This window comes from Schistocerca cancellata, chromosome 5, assembly GCF_023864275.1.
Source record: "Schistocerca cancellata isolate TAMUIC-IGC-003103 chromosome 5, iqSchCanc2.1, whole genome shotgun sequence".
Classification (NCBI taxonomy): Eukaryota; Metazoa; Arthropoda; class Insecta; order Orthoptera; family Acrididae; genus Schistocerca; species Schistocerca cancellata.
The window spans coordinates 16,727,606-16,748,810 of NC_064630.1; the positions used below are offsets into that span (position 1 = coordinate 16,727,606).

At 45.1% G+C, this 21,205-nt stretch overlaps 1 protein-coding gene and 1 non-coding gene across 2 annotated transcripts in view; both read left to right on the top strand.

The window, feature by feature from the left end:
- Positions 1-11,227, top strand: part of LOC126187761 (serine protease persephone-like) — a 46,908-nt gene extending 35,681 nt beyond the window's left edge. Inside the window, exon 6 of the mRNA XM_049929022.1 lies at positions 11,069-11,227. Coding sequence (XP_049784979.1) covers positions 11,069-11,227 — 159 coding nt within the window. The remainder of the gene's footprint in view (positions 1-11,068) is intronic.
- Trnas-cga (transfer RNA serine (anticodon CGA)) lies at positions 10,880-10,954 on the top strand. The gene has a single exon. It is a non-coding gene; the product is annotated as a tRNA-Ser (tRNA).
- Positions 11,228-21,205: the final 9,978 nt, after the last annotated feature.

Below are 21,205 nucleotides of genomic sequence, written 5' to 3' on the forward strand. Positions count from 1 at the left end.
TCAAAAATGAGATCGACAGGAAGTGCAAAATGGCTAAGCAGGCATGGTTAGAGGACAAATGTAAGGATGTAGAGGCTTATCTCACTAGGGGTAAGATAGATACAGACTACAGGAAAATTAAAGAGACCTTTAGAGAGAAGAGAACCACTTCTATGAATATCAAGAGCTCAGATGGAAACCCAGTTCTAAGCAAAGAGGGGAAAGCGGAAAGGTGGAAGGAGTATATAGAGGGTCTACACAAGGGCGATGTACTTGAGGACAATATTATGGAAATAGAAGAGGATGTAGATGAAGATGAATTGGGAGATACGATACTGCGTGAAGAGTTTGACAGAGCACTGAAAGACCTGAGCCGAAACAAGGTCCCCGGAGTAGACAACATTCCATTGGAACTACTGATGGCCTTGGGAGAGCCAGTCCTGACAAAACTCTGCCATCTGGTGAGCAAAATGTATGAAACAGGCGAAATACCCTCAGACTTCAAGAAGAATATAATAATTCCATTCCCAAAGAAAGCAGGTGTTGACAGATGTGAAAATTACCGAACAATCAGTTTAATAAGCCACAGCTGCAAAATACTAACACGAATTCTTTACAGACGAATGGAAAACCTAGTAGAAGCCGACCTCGGGTAAGATCAGTTTGGATTCCGTAGAAATACTGGAACACGTGACGCAATACTGACCTTACGACTTATCTTAGAAGAAAGATTAAGAAAAGGCAAACCTACTTTTCTAGCATTTGTAAGAGAAAGCTTTTGACAATGTTCACTGGAATACTCTCTTTCAAATTCTAAAGGTGGCAGGGGTAAAATACAGGGAGCGAAAGGCTATTTACAATTTGTACAGAAACCAGATGGCAGTTATAAGAGTCGAGGGGCATGAAAGGGAAGCAGTGGTTGCGAAGGGAGTGAGACAGGGTTGTAGCCTCTCTCCGATGTTATTCAATCTGTATATTGAGCAAGCAGTAAAGGAAACAAAAGAAAAATTTGGAGTAGGTATTAAAATCCAGGGAGAAGAAATAAAAACTTTGAGGTTCGCCGATGACATTGGAATTCTATCAGAGACAGCAAATGACTTGGAATAGCAGTTGAAGGAAATGGACAGTGTCTTGAAAGGAGGATATAAGATGAACATCAACAAAAGTAAAACGAGGATAATGGAATGTAGTCGAATTAAGTCGGGTGATGCTGCGGAATTAGATTAGGAAATGAAACGCTTAAAGTAGTAAAGGAGTTTTGCTATTTAGGGAGCAAAATAACTGATGCTGGTCGAAGTAGAGAGGATATAAAATGTAGACTGGCAATGGCAAGGAAATCGTTTCTGAAGAAGAGAAATTTGTTAACATCGAGTATAGATTTAAGTGTCAGGAAGTCGTTTCTGAAAGTATTTGTATGGAGTGTAGTCATGTATGGAAGTGAAACATGGACGATAAATAGTTTAGACAAGAAGAGAATAGAAGCTTTAGAAATGTGGTGCTACAGAAGAATGCTGAAGATTAGATGGATAGATCACATAACTAATGAGGAGGTTTTGAATAGAATTGGGGAGAAGAGGAGTTTGCGGCACAACTTGACAAGAAAAAGGGACCGGTTCGTAGGACATGTTCTGAGGCATCGAGGGATCACAAATTTAGCATTGTAGGGCAGCGTGGAGGGTAAAAATCGTAGAGGAAGACCAAGAGATGAATACACTAAGCAGATTCAGAAGGATGTAGGTTGCAGTAAGTACTGGGAGATGAAGAAGCTTGCACAGGATAGAGTAGCATGGAGAGCTGCATCAAACCAATCTCAGGACTGAAGTCCACAACAACAACAACATCCCTCAGGAAGATATCAGACAGCTCTGTCAATCAGTTGAAGCCAAATGACTGGTTGCATAAGGGTCAGAGGGGGACCAACGCGTTATTGACTTGCTCAGTTTGTGAATCTCTCGAATAAATTGTCAAATTTCTCTCAAATTGTAATCACTTGTTTGCCTCTACATCAGATTTACCGATTTCATCGGATAATTCGTCAGTGGTGCATCGATTTTTTTTCTTTTTGTCTTTGAGTGTACACACAAAGTAGAAAATTGTGACGAGTAACGTGCGTCACGCAGCTTTCTGCTAAAACTGCCAGATCTCGTTCTTCCGGTGTAAAATCCATGTAAATTAATTTTAGCTACCAAGCCACTCGGCTATTTCGTTTTATTCTTTTATTATATTTATGTACTTAAAACAATATGACATGTATTTATTTAACACATCAAAGAATGACAAGTGAAAGTGTGTCGTTTGATAATTGTAGTACAGCTACAAACATGTTATGTTATTTGGAGTGTAAGGGTAAATACGGATGTCGTTTTATCAACAGAGAAAGTAAACCTTTCGTAGCCGTGCAACTACTACTAAAACTTTTATTTGTTCTATAATGTGTCAGTAAATTTTTTCGTGAAACTAACAACTGTGTCGTTCATTTACTACTAGGAGGTAAATTGAAGCATATGTAACGACTAAAAACATAGACTTGTGCTTCGAAAATGAGGTTGCTGTTTCCAGGTGCGTCGGACGTAAACGGTAAAATAACATACTGTGATTGAAGTCTGGTGTATTACTAGCAAAAATGGTCGTAGAGTATGAGCAACTGTCACAGATGTCCCGTGAAGCATGTTCGGGAGATCTGAAGTCTGTCTCCCTCGGAGTAAACCGTTTGGATAAATTTCACTGCAAGTGCTTTTAGTGTGATCGCAGACCGCCAGTAGACCAGTTTTACTGCCATTTCGTAAAATAATTAAAAATATCCACGGGTGTACTGCCGGTCTACAGTGTCCAACGGGCACAATATTTCGGCGATCATACATGTCGCCATCATCAGGTGAACTGACGGACTGAGCGCCCGTGAACGTACCGGCACGGAGATCCGTACGCTATGGCTGCTCAGAGGGAACTGGGTTCGGTCGCGCCTTCGCCTTCGCTGCACTGGTGAGGGTTGACCCTCGGCTTGAAACGGAAGTTTTAGCGCGGGAGCGCTTCGCCTTCCTCATGGCGGAGTGGTGAGTGGAGTCCTGGCAGATGAGATGGGCGTGACGGTGTGCATGTTGCTTTTTTTTTTTTTTTTTTTTTTTTTTTTTTTTTTTTTTTTTTTTTTGCGAAAGATAAAAGGATAGTCAGAGGTATAGTTAGAGAGGCGGAAAACGAACGGCCGAAATGGCTGGCCGGAGGGGAGAATAAATCACGCTGATGGATGAGGAAATAGTCCTGGCACTGCATTGCTATCCGGGATACTGAAGGTGGAGCTTGGGGAGATGGCCCTGCACTTGAAGGTGAGAGAGTACGGCCATGAACTGCCATTCGTCGGGCGTGAAGATGGGATGTTTGGCAATGAGGAGTAACTCCTTCTTGGACAAGAAATTGAGCCACCTGAGCTGATACTGGGTAAAGTGATGAGGGTGATGGGGGGGGGGAGGCCGAACACCTTTGAGACAGTAGGGGTACGGGTGGTCAAAGAAGGGGTAAGACCCGTCCTGGAGCGATGTCACAAGGCCCTTAAGGAAAGGACGTATCTCGCGGGCAGCTGGAAAGAGGGGTTGCCGCAACCTCTGGATGATGGACTGCTCTACCTGGGAGGAGTCGGTTGTTGCCACAGCACGCTGACCTGCTGACGTCGGAACTGAGTTGGACGACGGAGGCGGCACATCGTCGGTGTCCATAGGCGCAACCACTTGCGTCGCGGCAGGGGACGGAGCGGCGGTCGGCCGTGCGGCCGCATCAACCCCCAATGGCCGTCGCACGGGCGGGGCGGCGGCGGGAACCGCCGACGTCTTCTTGGGGCGCTGCAACCTCTCGATGAGCGGCTGCTCCACAGGGGAGGAGTCGGTCAGTGTCACAGCACGGTGGCCGGCAGGCGTCGTAACTGAGTGGGACGGCTGCGGCGGCACATCTTCGGTGTCCATAGGCGCAACCACTTGCGTCGCGGCAGGGGACGGGTCGGCAGGTGCCTGCGTGGCCGCATCGACCCCCGCCGGCCGGGGCACGGGGGGGGCGGCGGCGGAAACCGCCGACGTCTTCTTGACGGCTCGCAGCTCATCGCGCAGCTGCTGGAGCTGGCGATGGACGGCCGTGAGCTCTTCTTTCAGCGCGGCCCGTTCGGCCGCAAAGGCGGCTTGGAAGCCGGCCATAGCGTGGTCGGTGGCGGCTTCAAGACGGCGCGGCTCGCACCCCGCGCCGGAGCGGGGGGGCGGGGCGGCCGACGTGGGCGTGGACGCCGCCGCAGGACGTGGTGCGGCGGACAGACGGCGAAACTCCCGAAGGTAGCCGCAGCTACGCGAATTTGCGGCGTGCGACCCGCCACAGTTCACGCACCTGCTGGCCGAACCACGGGGCTTCGTACAGCGGCGAGTGTCGTGAGCCGCCGCGCACTTCAAGCACGCGACGGCGTTCGTGCACTCCCGCGCGGCATGCCCCAGTTGCTGGCAATTGTAGCACTGGAGGCCCATCCGATGCTGCTGCGTTCGCCTGCGCCGTGGCGGACGTGGGCGGCGGCCGGTGAACCCCAACGCGTGGAGGAGAACTTCGAGTGCGGCGGCAAACTGCTGTACAGCCATAGCGTGACGTGCGCGGTGACAGTAGCAATGTGTCGCAGCGAGTCGAGCAGCGAATACTAACTCCGGGTTCGGTCGCGGCGGCGGCCGGTTTAAATACCCTTCGCCCGCGGCTCGCTCCCTCCGCCGTCCGCGCCCCGCGCCACGGTCGCGCGGTGGAACAGATTGCGACGGCGTCTGAGATGACGTCGGTGTGATGGCTCTGTCCGCCGTGGTCGTCACAACTATACGTTTGCTCGATTTACTCTTGATTAACCCAATCGCTGGTTCCCAAGCCTTGCTAAGATTATAGCCACAGTCACGGTTTATGAGGTCGTCATTGGTGCGAATTTCGATGGCCCCTCTAACAACGCTGCCCCAGTATCTCGACGTCTGTACCAGAATCCTCGTGCGGTCATACTCCATGGCGTGATTTTCCGACAAACAATGTTCAGCGACCGCCGACTTGCTCGGATACATCAGTCGAGTGTGCCTCTGGTGTTCACGGCATCGATCCTCGACGCTACGCATCGTCTGACCAATATACGACTTGCCACATTGACACGGAATCTGGTACACGCCGGTCTTCCTCAAACCGAGGTCATCTTTGGCGCTCCCCACCAGTGCACGAGTTTTATTTGGAGGACAAAACACAGTTCCGACCTGGTGTTTCTTCAGAATGCGGGCGATTTTCCCCGAGAGTGCGCCTGTGTGTGGAATAAATGCAGTGCCTACCTCCTCCCTCGTGACTTCATCCATCTCAACAGGTTGTGCTGCAGTGGTTGGGCGGAGAGCACGTTGAATCTGCCACTCTGAGTACCCAGTTTTTCGAAATACAGTTCTCAGGTGTTCCAATTCCTGGGGTAGACTCTCTGCGTCAGAGATAGTGCGCGCCCTATGTACTAGAGTTTTAAGTACCCCGTTCCTCTGTGGAGGGTGGTGGCAGCTGTCTGCGTGCAAATACAGATCAGACCGGCAGCACACCCGTGGATATTTTGATTATCAAATACGCCGGGAGAAACTCAAGAATCACATTTCGTAAAATGTCTATAAACACGGGGGTTGGACAAAAAATAAGGAGAAACTGGAAGAAATGCATCCTTGAACGTAAATGCAGGTGCCAGCAGAGCCTGCAGTTTGCGCTGCTGTACCTGACCACTAGCGGCGCCTGCCTAATCTCCTCAGTACTTCGCGAGCTTCAGTCACGATCAGAGCAGTGAGTCCTGTGTAGTCGTGGGTGCACTGCACTGCCAGAAGTGGTTTCGAACGTGGACAGGTTGTCCGTGCTCGTATGACTGGTGCTTCCTTAACGAAGGGAACCGAAGTGTCTGATGTTTCAAGCGGCACCGTATCGAAGATCTGTACCACGTACAGGGAAAGCGGAAAAACATCACCATCGAAGACGCAACGCAAACGAAGGGGTTCGTTAAGTGATAGTGACAGACGATTATCAAAGAGATTTGTGACGAAAAATGCAAGGACTACAGCTGCAAAAGTCGCTGCAGAACCGTCGCAACCGCCAACTTTGTCGGCACCAAAGCAACGCGAAGGGGTGCCCGAAAACAATGACCTGCAGGGCGGGGTGGCATTCCAGTTCCACTCACCAGTGACGCCACCAGCCGCAACAGGGAAACATCGTACCGAAGCCATTAAACGTGCGCTGTAGAGCAGAGGAACAAAGGCATTGTGGCAGGATGAGATTTTTCTCACTGTTCCCCACTTCTGGCCGTGTTTAAGTGCCAAGAGTTGAACGTGGATGGGGATCTGGTGATGATTTGCGCAGCCATATCGTGGCATTCCATGGCTCCCACGTTTACTGCGCGTAGTCACGTTACAACCAAGGTTTCTGTGAGCATTTTGGCTGATCACGTCTACGCCACGGTTCAGTATTGGATCCCCAGTGGTGATACTGTGTTCCAAGATGACAGGGCAACTATTCAGAACAGACCGCACCGCTAAGGACTGCTTTGGTGATCACGAGGATAAATTCCCGCGTCCCTCCTAGCCACCACAGTCACTACTCTCTAAGTTATCGAGCCTTTGTGTTCTACATTAGAGAGAAGTGTAGGCGAACGCTATCCGCCTCCATCGTCGCTACCTGAACTCGCCACTACTTTGCAGCAAGAATGGTATCAGATTTCCTTGAAAACATGCAGAACCTGTATTTATCCATTCCCAGACGACTAAAAGTTTTTTGAATGCCAACGGAATTCCTAAACCGTATAGGCACAATGATACGTCGTGTTTGCGTTGTTTCCATGTGTTTTCCCACCCCTTGTAGGTACAGGACTGCCAGTTGTTCGGTTAGCCTCTTTCCTGAGCAGCGACTCTCCTTTTCGTAAGATTATGTACAGCCACGTGGCAAGCATCATCTCAGTCTGAGCGCGTGAAGCGGGTGTTGTACGACGATCCGCCGTGAATGGCACAGGTCTTGCCGACAGCCATTTAGCGGTAGAATGGGTGAAACTACGAAAGTTAGCAGATTCATTATCCGGACACCAGAATAGACAGCAGGTCTAAACTGCCGTCCGCAGCTCGTGGTCTAGTGGCTAGCGTTATTGCCTCTGGATCACGGCGTCCCGGGTTCGATTCCCAGCCGCGTTGGTGATTTTCTCTGCCCGGGGACTGGGTGTTTGTGTTGTCCTCATCATTTCATCAACATCCACATGATTCGTGAGCGTAGCTAGATTGGACTGTAAAAAATATTGGACTGTGAAAAAATTGGGACTTTGTACGGCGCTGATGACCGCGCAGTTTAGCGCCCCACAAACCAAACATCATCATCATCTAAACTGCAGTCAATCCGTGCACACTCACTAGGTAGCGATAACTCGCGCATGCTGAGAACGGCATACCTCAGTGCTTTCTGCTTGGTACTTGTTTAGTGTTCGATGGATAGTAGCTAATTTCAATTTTCGTGTTGGGGATTTTCCGCGTTTCTCTCAGTAACGAGGTTTTCGTAAATGCAGAAAAAAACTTTCTTTTATACTAGCTGTTTGTGAAAGCATTTTTTCTTTTGATTACTTCGTATTATAGCGGGGAAAGGTGTCTATATGACCCACTGTATCATAATACGGTACGTTGGCAATCGTTTATTTCTGAGTAATATGCGTATAATGTTACATGGTGATTTTCGATTTGTATCGTAATGCCTTAGCTTACGAAGGTTCATGTTTGATTTGATTTCATCTCTTGCTTTATTTCAGCACGCCAGAAAAGAGAAACTGGCAGGGATGTCGAGAAAATCCGTGCAGTTTCGCCCAGTGCGACAGACGATGACTGCAAAACTCTGAGTAGCACATTGACTATCGCATTCCATTTTCCAAACTGGAAAAATAACACAAGTGCACCTTTACGTATTGGTCCTTTAAAGTGTTGCAAATTGCAGTGCATACACCCACAACTTCTTTTGAAACGGAGGCTATGCTATTCTGTGGCTAAAAGCCAGACTCTTAAAAGACACCCCAGTCACCAGGAAACGTAATGTTACAACCGGCCTGCAACATAACAGGGCGTGCACTGGTTTTTTTATCTAGGCTTGTATGATCACAAAACATAAATTTATATGATTTAATTCTTACTTTCGAGAAGATGAGATAGCCTCCCTCTTGACTGTGTCACAGTTACTGATTCCATCTTCTATCATAGACAGTAGCTTCCCGAAACATGCCATGTCCATACTCGGGAAGTTCCGAAAATCTTTCGGATCTTCGGGCCTCAGTTCTTTTATAACTAATATAATCCCCTGCCTCCGTTTCTTCTTTCCAGCCAGGGTCGAACCCAACAACGTCTAGCTTTTCGCTTTCGTCGTCGTTCTGCCCTAATTCGAAGATTTACTGTCACTGCCAGGACAATAGCTCCAATAAAAAGTGGGTCCTCCATGCGCAAAATGTAAATTTAGATGTAGATGTACCTGTGTAACCAAGTGTCGTAGTATAAAACTAACTGTTGAGTCTGTAATTCAGAACAATAGTAACCTACATAATAGAATAACAATTACTTAATAAATAACGATAAAAAACAGTTTCTCATGTAATAGAAACCTTGATCTCACATAAATAATTTGGACGAGTGACTTTCCAACATGTCACACTGTACCCCTTGTGTTTCGCGCGATAGAACGAACGACTTTACAAGAGGTCAGACGGTTCTGTCTACGTTTGCCGCGCGGAGTGGCCGTGCGGTTTGAAGCGCCATGTCACGGATTGCGCAGCCCCTCCCGCCGGAGGTTCGAGTCCTCCCTCGGCCATGGGTGTGTGTGTTGTTCTTAGCATAAGTTAGTTTAAGCAGTATGTAAGTCTGGGGACCGATGACCTCAGCAGTTTGGTCCCTTAGGAATTCACATGCATTTGAACACACATCTGTTTGCGTTTCGCGCGTTATTACCGTCGACTGCGCATGTGCACCAGGTATATCCGGCGTGGATGGTGTAATAGGTCTACGTGAATCAGCTTGTAGTTACAGATATGCACGCTTGGGGCGCTGGTGCGTAGGTATACGATTTACGCACATAGTGTAATAGGGGCTTAACGGTCGCGGAAACGAAAACCGTAGACATTTCACCTCGAACTTTTTCAGACTTGAAATACCCTCTGCCAAGAGTGTGCTGAAAGGTCTCATGTAACATAGCGGACAAACCATTATCCGACCACACTGATCAACGATCGTGACCACGACGTATGGGAGAAGACATTTGTGCTGACATGCACTCCGGAAAGTACAATAGAGACTCTTCCAGCTTTATCAGCTAACATTTCTGTTCGCTTATTCGAAGATTGAGCATTCGATCCCAGCTGAAAGTCGAAGTCACACGATTAGGTGACTGAAGGCTTTGGTACAAGACGCGCCGCCATTCTGCTGAAAGCATTTCGAAATAAAGTTGATAGGGTATGTTTCAGGATATCATCTCGGTCTACGAGTCTCCAAATAGTGGAAGATTCAACAATGATAAACCGAACGGCAATAAAGAAGACTACGGAAACTATAACATTGAAATTATATGTATAGAACCGGTTCTCTCTTAAAATAACCTCGCCAAGGTCACTTGCGTTACAGATCTGCGGGGGTTAGCTTTCTCCAGTTTGGCTCTCCGCATTGAACTAATCAGGATGAGATGATCCTATGAAACAGACAGCAAAATGTTAGAATCTTTGTTACTCTGAAGACGCTGTTGTATATGAGAGCTGGTTTAAAAAGATAATGTCTCGTTTCTCTAGCAAGACGCTTTGCGACAGGTTTTACTAGCGTACTGAATAATTTTGGCGAATGATTCGGCAAGCTGGTCTACCAAATGCAAGACAAATCGAACAACTTTCTGATACGATCGAAAGACCAATTTTTGAGTAAAATTCTCCTAGGTCGCCAGACACACCGTAACGAGCGGCTGTAGAGACATCGCAGATGAACAGATCTTCCAATACACATCATTTCATGCAAAGTCTTGCCCCATAATTTCTACGTAATATTAAGTGTAGAGACCATAGATTTTAAGACTCTAGTCTGGCTTAACACACTGCAAATAATTTGGAAAGTTAAAGTAAAAATATGTAGGCAGGCAAACAACCGTGTCTCTTTGTGGAGCAATATACCTTTCAGAAAATTATATTTCAGTGTTGTCGCTGCAGGAATTTTTTTTAAGTACATAAACGTAAACATTTGATTCTCCTTTGACCAAATCCACTGTCATTCCCCAGAACCGAATTCATTCTAGACCTGGCCTGCAACATTATGTCGACAACTCGGTGTGGGGTTTTGACATTTTCATTACAATCCATCTGCTACATTTCCAGAGCGAGAATAATTTCATTTGTCAAACTTATAAGACATTATATTTGATGACTCATTTTCAGGAACGCGAATGAGCTCAACGCTTCTGAAGACCACAATTTACCCATTCCCGATATCGGACTGCCAAAACGCTTATAAGGACAAATTTCCAAAGGAAATTGACTCATCAATAATATGTGCCGGAGATCCAGAAGGAAAGACTGATACCTGCGGTGTACGTATTAAACTAAAGAAATTGTCTACTGCGCAGTATTAATTGCCACTGATAATCATATTAACTCAATATTTCGAAACTTCTGTCATTGCCTTGCTTCAAATTTACCTATGTCAGTCTTTTATAATATTCCAGAATGAGATTTTCACTCTGCAGCGGAGTGTGCGCTGATATGAAACTTCCTGGCAGATTAAAACTGTGTGCCGGGCCGAGACTCGAACTCGGGACCTTTGCCTTTAGCGGGCAAGTGCTCTACCAACTGAGCTACCCAAGCACGACTCACGCCCCGTCCTCACAGCTTTACTTCTGCCAGTACCTGTGCTTGGGTAGCTCAGTTGGTAGAGCACTTGCCCGCGAAAGGCAAAGGTCCCGAGTTCGAGTCTCGGCCCGGCACACAGTTTTAATCTGCCAGGAAGTTTCGTTTTACAATATTGTTTGGTAAATAATAATATGGCTAAAAAACCAAATGCTTTTTAAGTATCAAATACTGATTAATTTCTGTTTTTAGGGAGATTCTGGAGGACCTCTGGTCATGGGGAAGTCGGCGCCTTACACGGTTGTAGGCATCACTAGTATGGGTCCAAAACCGTGTGGAGGTAATGTGCCTAGTATTTACACCCGTGTGTCCGATTACATTGACTGGATAGAAGATCACGTGTGGCCCTGACATGAAAGGACAAACGCCAAGGATTTCTCAAGCACGTTTACGGATGTGTTCTCCCTTGCATTCAAATTTTACCAAAGATTTTTAAGTTTTATGTCATTAATGTTTAATGGCCCGCACTTATTTTAATTAGTTGCGTACCTTAACGTTTCTGAACATTGTTAACAATAAAGTGTACTTACGGTGTACTGCGTTACCTACGAATTGCGTTACAGAGCTTCTACGCTGTAGAGCGTGTCAGATTAATACGTGTAGTACCAAGTACTCTTCAGTGCCTGTGTTTACGCTGCTTTTACATTCTCAAAAATTAAGTGTTTTGACGAAATTCAGCTTTAAATTAACTGCAGTGAGATGAACTGTTCAGCTTGGTGCTGCCATCCAATTTATCACGCAGTGAAGATTTCCACACTGAAGATTCAATGGTGACAGAAGATGAAAAGTGCTTATTGCAAGTCAAAGACTGATAATTACTGTCTGTGATAGATGTACCCATTCACGTAAATTAGTACGAGTAGGTTACAAAAAAAAAGACTGATATTTATTGTATAAAATTGTGATATGTTTCCAGCAAGACATTTCTGTTCCGTTAGAACTACTGGTGGTTTGTTTATAGGGAACAATGTCTTACCATATTGAATGTACACTGTGTTTTCTACCTGATGTGTCCATGTGTTAGTAATTTATTACATTTTATGTATTTATGTGATTTTGAAGGAAATTAATCATTATTGTAATAAAGTACTTAAATGAAGATCGAATAGGTTTATAGCATAATCCCTGATATGTAGAACGAGAATTAAAAGTTCTCGTATGATATTGTTCTTTCATCGTTCGTGTGATAGACATGTATGGAGCGGTAGTCAAAAGGCTGATGGTTAGCAAAACTTTAAACCAGCAGCCTCAGTCACCTCTCAGTCGTAAGTCGAATTTTTTCCATTGTTGTTGTTGTGGTCTTCAGTCCAGAGACTGGTTTGATGCAGCTCTCCATGCTACTCTATCCTGTTCAAGCTTCTTCATCTCCCGGTACCTACTGCAACATACATTCTTCATCCATTATAACTCCTAAATAACCTAAGCGATTATTTGCTACAGGTGATTGACTAAAATCTTCAGCATCTTAATGACTTATAAAACGAAAATTATTACAGATAGAAACTAGTTTATTCCAAGATACAGAATTTTATTTCAAACAGTTTTCATTTAACATTTTTTTATACTTATGATGGAAAAAAGATATCAGTTCTTGTCAATACACCTTTGAAGACGATTTCTAAAAATTCCCATCATCCACCGATTCATGTCATGCTGCAGCCTTCTCTTCATTAGCGGAAATGACGCGAACCATAGTGTGGAACTGATGAGTGTGACATTATACGTAAAGTAGCCTGGCTGAAAAAAAATCCAAGGGGTTGGTCTAGAGAACGCACTGGTGATCCAGCATTATGATGAAGGGTGAAACGTTTTCCAGGAAACAGCCACGAAGCTGGTGATTTCAAAAGTTCCGAAGCACGTCTATGTAACGGAGGGACGTTATCGTAACCATTACACATTTCCACTTTTTTTTTTAATGAGAAAACGCTACATTGGAATTGGATTCATCTCTGAACAAGAGAACAATATTTTCTGGTGTAGTTTGCAGAGTGTCTACTTAAAGATAATTCAAAAGTATTATCTTTGGCAGCGTTGTCTAGGGATAAATCTTTAGTCGTCGCCAACTTATTAATAATCCGCGTTTCATATGTGTGTTGGAAGTATACGCACGCCGACCGGAATATTCTGGAAACCTCCACTGTCACGTTAATTATTACGTTATATCAGTTTTGATATTAGTACAACTTTAGGCAAGATTGTACTTTTTATGAACACAAAAATCTAAGAGCAAAAGAAAGATATGTTGAATAATCATGAACTGAAAACCGAAGCTTCCAGAATGTTATGTCTGTGTGGTTGTGATTTTGTAAGCTTGTATCAAGAGAAACTGTTTTTCGTGAAGCTAAATATTTTTGTTTAGCACGAGTTGACTATTTACTTTGTGGCAGTGATATTTTTCATGTCTGGTGCAAAGTGTGATCAAAAGTGCGCGAGAGTTTTTTTTGGTCATGTGTCATGTCTTTGCCGTAACACTATAGGATCTCCTAGTTTTTGTTACTTCTCTGTTGTTTTTAGTTTCTTCTCATTGTGAGTTTTCACGAATAAATATTTTTCGTTAACTCATTATACCGGACGGCTATGCAATTATTTGTTGTAGGCAAGTCGCCATCATAATTGGCGACTTCCGATTAAGGAACTTTAAATCTTTCGTTAGCTACGTCGAACATTAACTGCAAAATCAATGTACGACGACGGCAAACGATACAGTTCGATAACGGAAGAAATTCATAGGCTTCAGAATGAGATAGAAACTTTACAGTTGCATATTTCGAAATATATGAACTTAAAGCATATACCGGACCAAAGGAATGACGTCGGTTCAACAACCGCGGCAGCACAACCACAGCAAGTAACAGCAACGGAAGTACCCGTTGGTTTCAACGCTTCACCAACTCAACGGTTGCAATTACGGGCGCCCCCGTTCATGCCTTCTCAGCCACACACATGGTTCGCGGTAATGGAAAATATATTTCTACAACAAAGAATAGTCAGTGATCACGAGAAGTTCACCTTGGTGATAAGTAATTTGGACCATCAGACCTCGGTTTTGATATCTGACATTATAGTGAACCCGCCTACTGAAGGAGCATACTGTAGACTGAAAGAAGAACTAATTTCTCGGTGTGTGAAGTCAGTCGACATCAGAGTCAAACAAGTACTGTACCAAGAGAAACGGGGAGATAGGACCCCGTCAGAATACTGGCGTCATTTACGCAGCCTGGTAGATAGATCGACAGTCTCTGATAGACTGTTACTCCACGTATGACAACAACAGCTACCAATGCAAGTAAGAACTACACTAGCTATATACGACGAAAGATCAGTTGACAAACTGCTGCTCGCTGCAGACAGAATCTACGAGACGCACGAGCCTACTGCAGCAGTCGCAATGACGTCGACAGATGCCACGTACGGTAACTACAATTACCAGCAAGACCAAACTGACGATATAACAGTAAACTGTGCCGCGGTTGCAGCGCGACAAACAACAAAAAGTTCAAACGAAATTAGAGATTTAAAAACTGCAATAGAGGATTTGCGAGCGCATCTACGCACGCTACAACGACCACAAGTTATCTTTAAGCGCAAGAGAGACCCGGCTGGGCGTGAAACACGAAGTCAACAAGAGGACGAGCGTAAGGTGTGTTGGTACCATAAACGTTTTGGGAGAGATGCTACAAGATGTACATCACCATGCGCCTACTCAGACAACCAAGGTATGTACAGAAACAGTGCAGTGTTTTCATGTCAGCGACAACAGTCGTCAATACATATGCCTCTTGCTTCGAAAAGATTGTATGTATCAGACGTACTTACGGGTACAAGGTGTTTGGTGGATACCGGGTCAGACATTAGTTCGCTTCCTGTCAGCCATGCGCCACACAACGAAAAAGACATACAGCCACGTTTGAAGGCAGTGAATAACTCGGTGATTAACCCGTACGGATGTAAAGCGAGCAAGATTGATGTGGGTTTTTCCAAACAGTTTACCTGGTCTTTTGTGATAGCTGGTATATCAGAACCTATTTTGGGCGCTGATTTTCTGGCACTTTTCAAGTTGGCGGTCGACTTACAAGGAAAACGTTTGTTAAATCTGACGGACAACAGTGCAATATCAAGCACTAAAGGGCATACGACTTGTGAGCAGCTACAGGCGGTTGGCAACTCTGTCGCCGAAGAGTTACATGACGAAGAGTAGATTCGGAGATGTTCTGACGGACAGACAAAAGAAGTTAAACATAGTACGGTTCACTATATTCGTACCACGCCAGGTCAACCAGTTTCACAACGACCACGTAGAATCGTACCAGAGAGATTGACAGAAACAAAGGCGATATTCGAGGAAATGTTACAGGCGGGAATAATTCGCCGGTCAGACAGTCCGTGGTCTTCACCCCTACACTTAGTACGTAAGAAAGATGGATCATGGAGACCGTGTGGGGATTACCGAGCATTAAGAGCCATTCCAGATAGATACCCGGTACCTAATATACAGGACTTCACATGTGTTTTGGCCGGCGCGAAAATTTTTAGCGTCCTCGATTGCAAGAAAGCGTACAACCAGATACCGGTAGCTCCAAGAGATGTTCAGAGGACAGCAGTGATTACACCATTTGGGTTATTCGAGTTTTTATTTATGCCTTTTGGCCTGTGTGGCAGTGATATTTTTCATGTCTGGTGCAAAGTGAGATCAAAAGTGCGCGAGAGTTTTTTTTTGGTCACGTGTTGTTTCTTATCTTTGCCGTAAGACTATAGGATCTCCTAGTTTTTGTTACTTCTCTGTTGTTTTTAGTTTCTTCTCATTGTGAGTTTTCACGAATAAATATTTTTCGTTAACTCATTATACCGGACGGCTATGCAATTATTTGTTGTAGGCAAGTCGCCTACAATCTAATGAACAATAACTTACAGCCTGGAATAACTTGAATAAAATGTCAATATTTTGTGAAGTACAGTTGGCATTTGTTATTATTTGAGCGACATAACGATGGCAGCCTAAATTATTGTCAGAAGCCATATATCTTCAGATTTATATTACCATTTACTTTTCTCTTTATTTGAAATGGTAGGGAGCGTGGATCAGGGAGTAGCAAGACGCTGGGTAAACAAAACTCAATATTTTCTACTTTTGAAAATTTTTAGCAGATGTAAATTCTTAAATGAAACAGACGTTTGAGATCTTGCCTTAGAGGTACCACTACACGAAAGGTATATCGAAGGGTACACTACTTTCTAAAATGTTTTTGTAAATTACCTCGTTCTTCACAAACCAAATAAAATTCATTAATTTTTTTTTGTGAAGAACGAGGTAATTTACAAAAACGTCGGCAGGTAGAGCAAATCGCTTCCTGACCTCCGGATGGAGAATGCGCTGCAGTGGGTTACAAGCAGGCTGACCCACGAATCGTAGAATACAGCAGAGGGAGGTTCCACGGTGTATCGACTTCTGTACCATAGCGGCTCATATGTATACGTTCTGCGTGTCCACAAATTTTTAAATTCGGACAAATATGAGAGTGCGAAATTAATAGCATCTGCTGTATAACAGTTACGGGCGTCACCATGTTTACACAATTTCAGCCGCTATCAATAATACACACATCAAAAAAGTTTTGCGTCACTCCGGTCGCAGAACGGACGTTGACTGTGGATATTGTGTCACAGACACAGTCCCTTTAAATGTTCAGAGGTGTCACTAAACCCGCCCAAAGATGTAAACAACCTTGCAAGAGCAGCGCCTATTAGGCGGAGGGGGTCCGACAGCCGATCAGTTCCAGTCATTCCACCAGGAAGGAGGTACACGGCTCGTGTTAGTTACTTTGTGCCAGGAAGGGCTCTCAACAAGGGATGTGTCCATGCTTCTCGGAGTGAACCAAAGCGATGTTGTTCGGACATGGAAGCGATACAGAGACGCAGAAACTGTCGATGACATGCCTCGATCAGGCCCCCCAAGGGATACTACCGCTACCTACGGGTTATGGCTCGGAGAAACCCTGACAGCAACGCCACCACGTTGAATAGTGCTTTTCGTGCAGCCAGAGGACGTCGTGTTACGACTCAAACTGTGCGCAACAGGCTGCATGGTGCGTGACTTCACTCCCGATGTCCATGGCGAGGTCCACCTTTGCAACCACGACACCGTGCAGCGCGGTACAGATGGACCCAACAACATGCAGAATGGGCCGCTCAGGACTGGAATCCACCGATGGGTGTCGCATATGCCTTCAACCAGACAATCGCCGGAGACGTGTTTGGAGGCAACACGGTCAGGCTGAACGCCTTAGACACACTGTCCAGCGAGTGCAGCAAGGTGAAGGTTGAAACTTCCTGGCAGATTAAAACTACCATGGTAGAGCACTTGCCCGCGAAAGGCAAAGGTCCCGAGTTCGAGTCTCGGTCGGGCACACAGTTTTAATCTTCCAGGAAGTTTCATATGAGCGCACACTCCGCTGCAGAGTGAAAATCTCATTCTGGGAGGTGAAGGTTCCCTGCTGTTTTGGGGTGGCATTATGTCAGTCGGACAATATGCCACTGGTGGTCATGGAAGGCACCGTAACGGCTGTTATGATACGTGAATGCCATCCTCCGACCGATAGTTCAGCCATATCGGCAGCTTATTGGCGAGGCATTCGTCTTCATGGACGACAATTCGCACTTCCCTCGTGCACATCTTGTGAATGACTTCCTTCAGGATAACTAAATCACTCGACTAGTGGCCGGCATGTTCTCCAGACGTGAACCCTCTCCAACATGCCTGGGATAGGTTGAAAACGGCTGTTTATGGACGACGTGACACACCAACCACTTTGAGGGATCTACCCCGAATCGCCTTTGAGGAGTGGGACAATCTGCGCTAACAGTCCCTTGATGAACTAGTGGACAGTATGCCACGACGAATACAGGCATGCATCAGTGGAGGAGGACGTGCTACTGGGTATCAGAGGTACCGGTGTGTACAGCAACCTGGACCACCACCTCTGAAGGTCTCGCTATTTGGTGATGCAGCATGCAACGTGTGGTTTTCATGAGCAATAAAAAGAGCAGATCTCTATTCCAATTTTCTGTCAGGTTCCGGAACTCTCGGAACCGAAGTGATCCAAACTTTTGTTGATATGTGTAATAATATTAATAATAATAGTCATAACTTGTCTGAAAATAGGAATAGTTGTTTTTGTGGAATTTTGTACATAATTAAGTTCAGTTAATGGCAAGAACGAGATAATGTTTAAGCTTTCGCTACTCTCCTTTTCGCATTTTTGTGTAAGTGGGACTTTCGTGCTTTTTTATTTTTTCGGACAAGTGTACAAGATCTCTAATTCGTGTATTAATTAACGAATTGACTTCTGGGATGAAAATCAGGCAATCTTACATTGCACCCACATAACGACTTACTCTTATTATACACTTCTTTGTTAACTGTTCGTTTGCAGTCAAGATTTTTTTATTTCTCCGCATTCTCAGACAACAAATCTGATATGGAATGCCCTAGTTTCTTTGGGGCTAAATTTTCCTGGTAATTTTTTTTTCTGTTAGCGCTTAATAAAGGTTCAACAGAATTCCTGTTGACACTGCACAGGAAAGCCGATTCCTGTACAGTAGACAACCAACTTCAAACACAAACTATCGTTTGAAAATGAAGCAGAAAGAGCCGAAAGGGCCAAAGCACACCATCTTCGATCCCCCCTATTTAAGTGAATATCAGAGAAACCAATCAGACAGTTTTTCGTGAATTTTCAAATATATGTATAACTGGGCCTACAGATAAACCATAAGATGAACAGATGTCAGAATCAAGAATAAATGCTACAGTCTCATAATCGACGATGATGTGCTTTATGGTTATCAGGTGACTTACTCTATGATAAAATCCAAAACTTTATCTATCATATCTCATGCAGAATCCCACCACATAGGTTTTCTCTCAGTATGACTATAACATATAGTGATGTCAAATTTTAGTTTACAGTGTATGAACTCGCATATCTGTTTAGTGTACAACCACGTAGCCGGATTTATGGCGAACGTAGATAAACGTCTGCTGCAGTGTGCTACCAACCAGTGGCATTGACGTAAACTAGTAATTGAGTGGCAAGAGCTAGCAGTGCACGCCATAAACCTTGCAAATTAGATGGCCGGTGTGGCCGAACGGTTCTAGGCGCTACAGTCTGGAACCGCGCGACCGCTACGGTCGCAGGTTCGAATCCTGCCTCGGGCATGGGTGTGTGTGCTGTCCTTAGATTAGTTAGGTTGAAGTAGTTCTACTTTCTAGGCGACTGATGACCTCAGAAGTTAGGTCCCATAGTGCTCAGAGCCATTTGAAGCAAACCTTGCAAATTGTTTATCAATCTCGTATGTATTTTGGGCCATGAGGCAACTACGTCACGCGAGTTGCGTATGCGCAAATAATACTTAAAACGTGCACAAGTGAATGTGTGCTCACGACCCTGATGCCAAGTTTCACTGACAATGAGTATAGTGGGGCAGTATGTGGCACAGCGCGGTAGATTTAGTGCCGTGTATTTCAAATCACCGCATCTACATTACGTTTAACATCATTCAAAGAAAAGTAACGAATCAGTCCGCAAGGTGTCAAAAGTTAGTGTGCTCCGGTGCTCTTACGCAGCAGCCGCCACTTTGTAAGTAGGCTGTTTAGGTTTTCTTATTGGCAACGTTACGTAGCGCTCTATATGAAAATCACTGGCTGTGCTGTGTGCAGTCTGTGGCTAGTTTGCATTGTTGTCTGCCATTGCAGTGTTGGGCAGCTGGATGTGAACAGCGCGTAGCGTTGGCAGTTGGAGGTGAGCCGCCAGCAGTGGTGGATGTGGGGAGAGAGATGGCGGAGTTTTGAAATTTGTTATACTGGATATTATGAACTGCTGTATATATTATGACTATTAAGGTAAATACATTGCTTGTTCTCTATTAAAATCTTTCATTTGCTAACTATCCCTATCAGTAGTTAGTGACTTCCGTAGTTTGAATCTTTTATTTAGCTGGCAGTAGTGGCGCTCGCTGTATTGCAGTAGTTCGAGTAACGAAGATTTTTGGTGAGGTAAGTGATTTGTGAAAGGTACAGGTTAATGTTAGTGAGGGCCATTCCTTTGTAGGGATTTCTGAAAGTCAGATTGCGTTGCGTTAAAAATATTGTGTGTCAGTTTAAGCACAATCTCGTATACAATTCTTCAAAGGGGACGTTACAACTTCTTCTGTATTAAATTACTACATACCTTGCTGACGTCCTCAGTTTCCAAGGTGAATCCTTTTCAATGAGGAAGCACAATTGTTCAAATGTGTGTGAAATCTGATGGGACTTAACTGCTAAGGTCATCACTCCCTATGCTTACACACTACTTAACCTAAATTATCCTAAGGGCAAACACACACACACACATGCCCGTGGGAGGACTCGAACCTCTGCCGGTACCAGCCGCTCAGTCCATGACTGTAGCGTCTTAGAGCACAATTCACTAAGGAAGCTGTGATCAACGGTCGGGACAGTGACATGTGTGATAAAATATATGTCATGCCACATATTGCAGTGGACTTCTGCACACCTTTATTAAGTTACATCGATCTGTGATGACGGTGTTAATGAGTGATTCGCCCTTCGTGGCTACCTGAAGGATCTCACGCATCCGATTTTCTTGCAAAGAGTGCTGGTGCATTCTATGAAAATGTCAGTTGCTCGTGCTACGGTTGCAGTAAGAATGACATCCCATGTACTGCCCATTTTTTATCGACTGCAATCAAGGTGATCGCTAGAATCACCAATACTAGTACGAGCGGAAAAAGGTGAGACAGTTTTTGTGTCTCACAGAAAGGGCCGTTTCTGGTCATGTTTTTTCTGCGTAAAACTATGTCTATTAAATCCGATCTACACTCTGCAGAAGTGCATTACCATGTGCAATATCATAACGTCAGTTAACCGTCATTTCGTTGACAGCGAAGAGTTCTCTGGAACATGATACTACACTCCTGGAAATGGAAAAAAGAACACATTGACACCGGTGTGTCAGACCCACCATACTTGCTCCGGACACTGCGAGAGGGCTGTACAAGCAATGATCACACGCACGGCACAGCGGACACACCAGGAACCGCGGTGTTGGCCGTCGAATGGCGCTAGCTGCGCAGTATTTGTGCACCGCCGCCGTCAGTGTCAGCCAGTTTGCCGTGGCATACGGAGCTCCATCGCAGTCTTTAACACTGGTAGCATGCCGCGACAGCGTGGACGTATGTGCAGTTGACGGACTTTGAGCGAGGGCGTATAGTGGGCATGCGGGAGGCCGGGTGGACGTACCGCCGAATTGCTCAACACGTGGGGCGTGA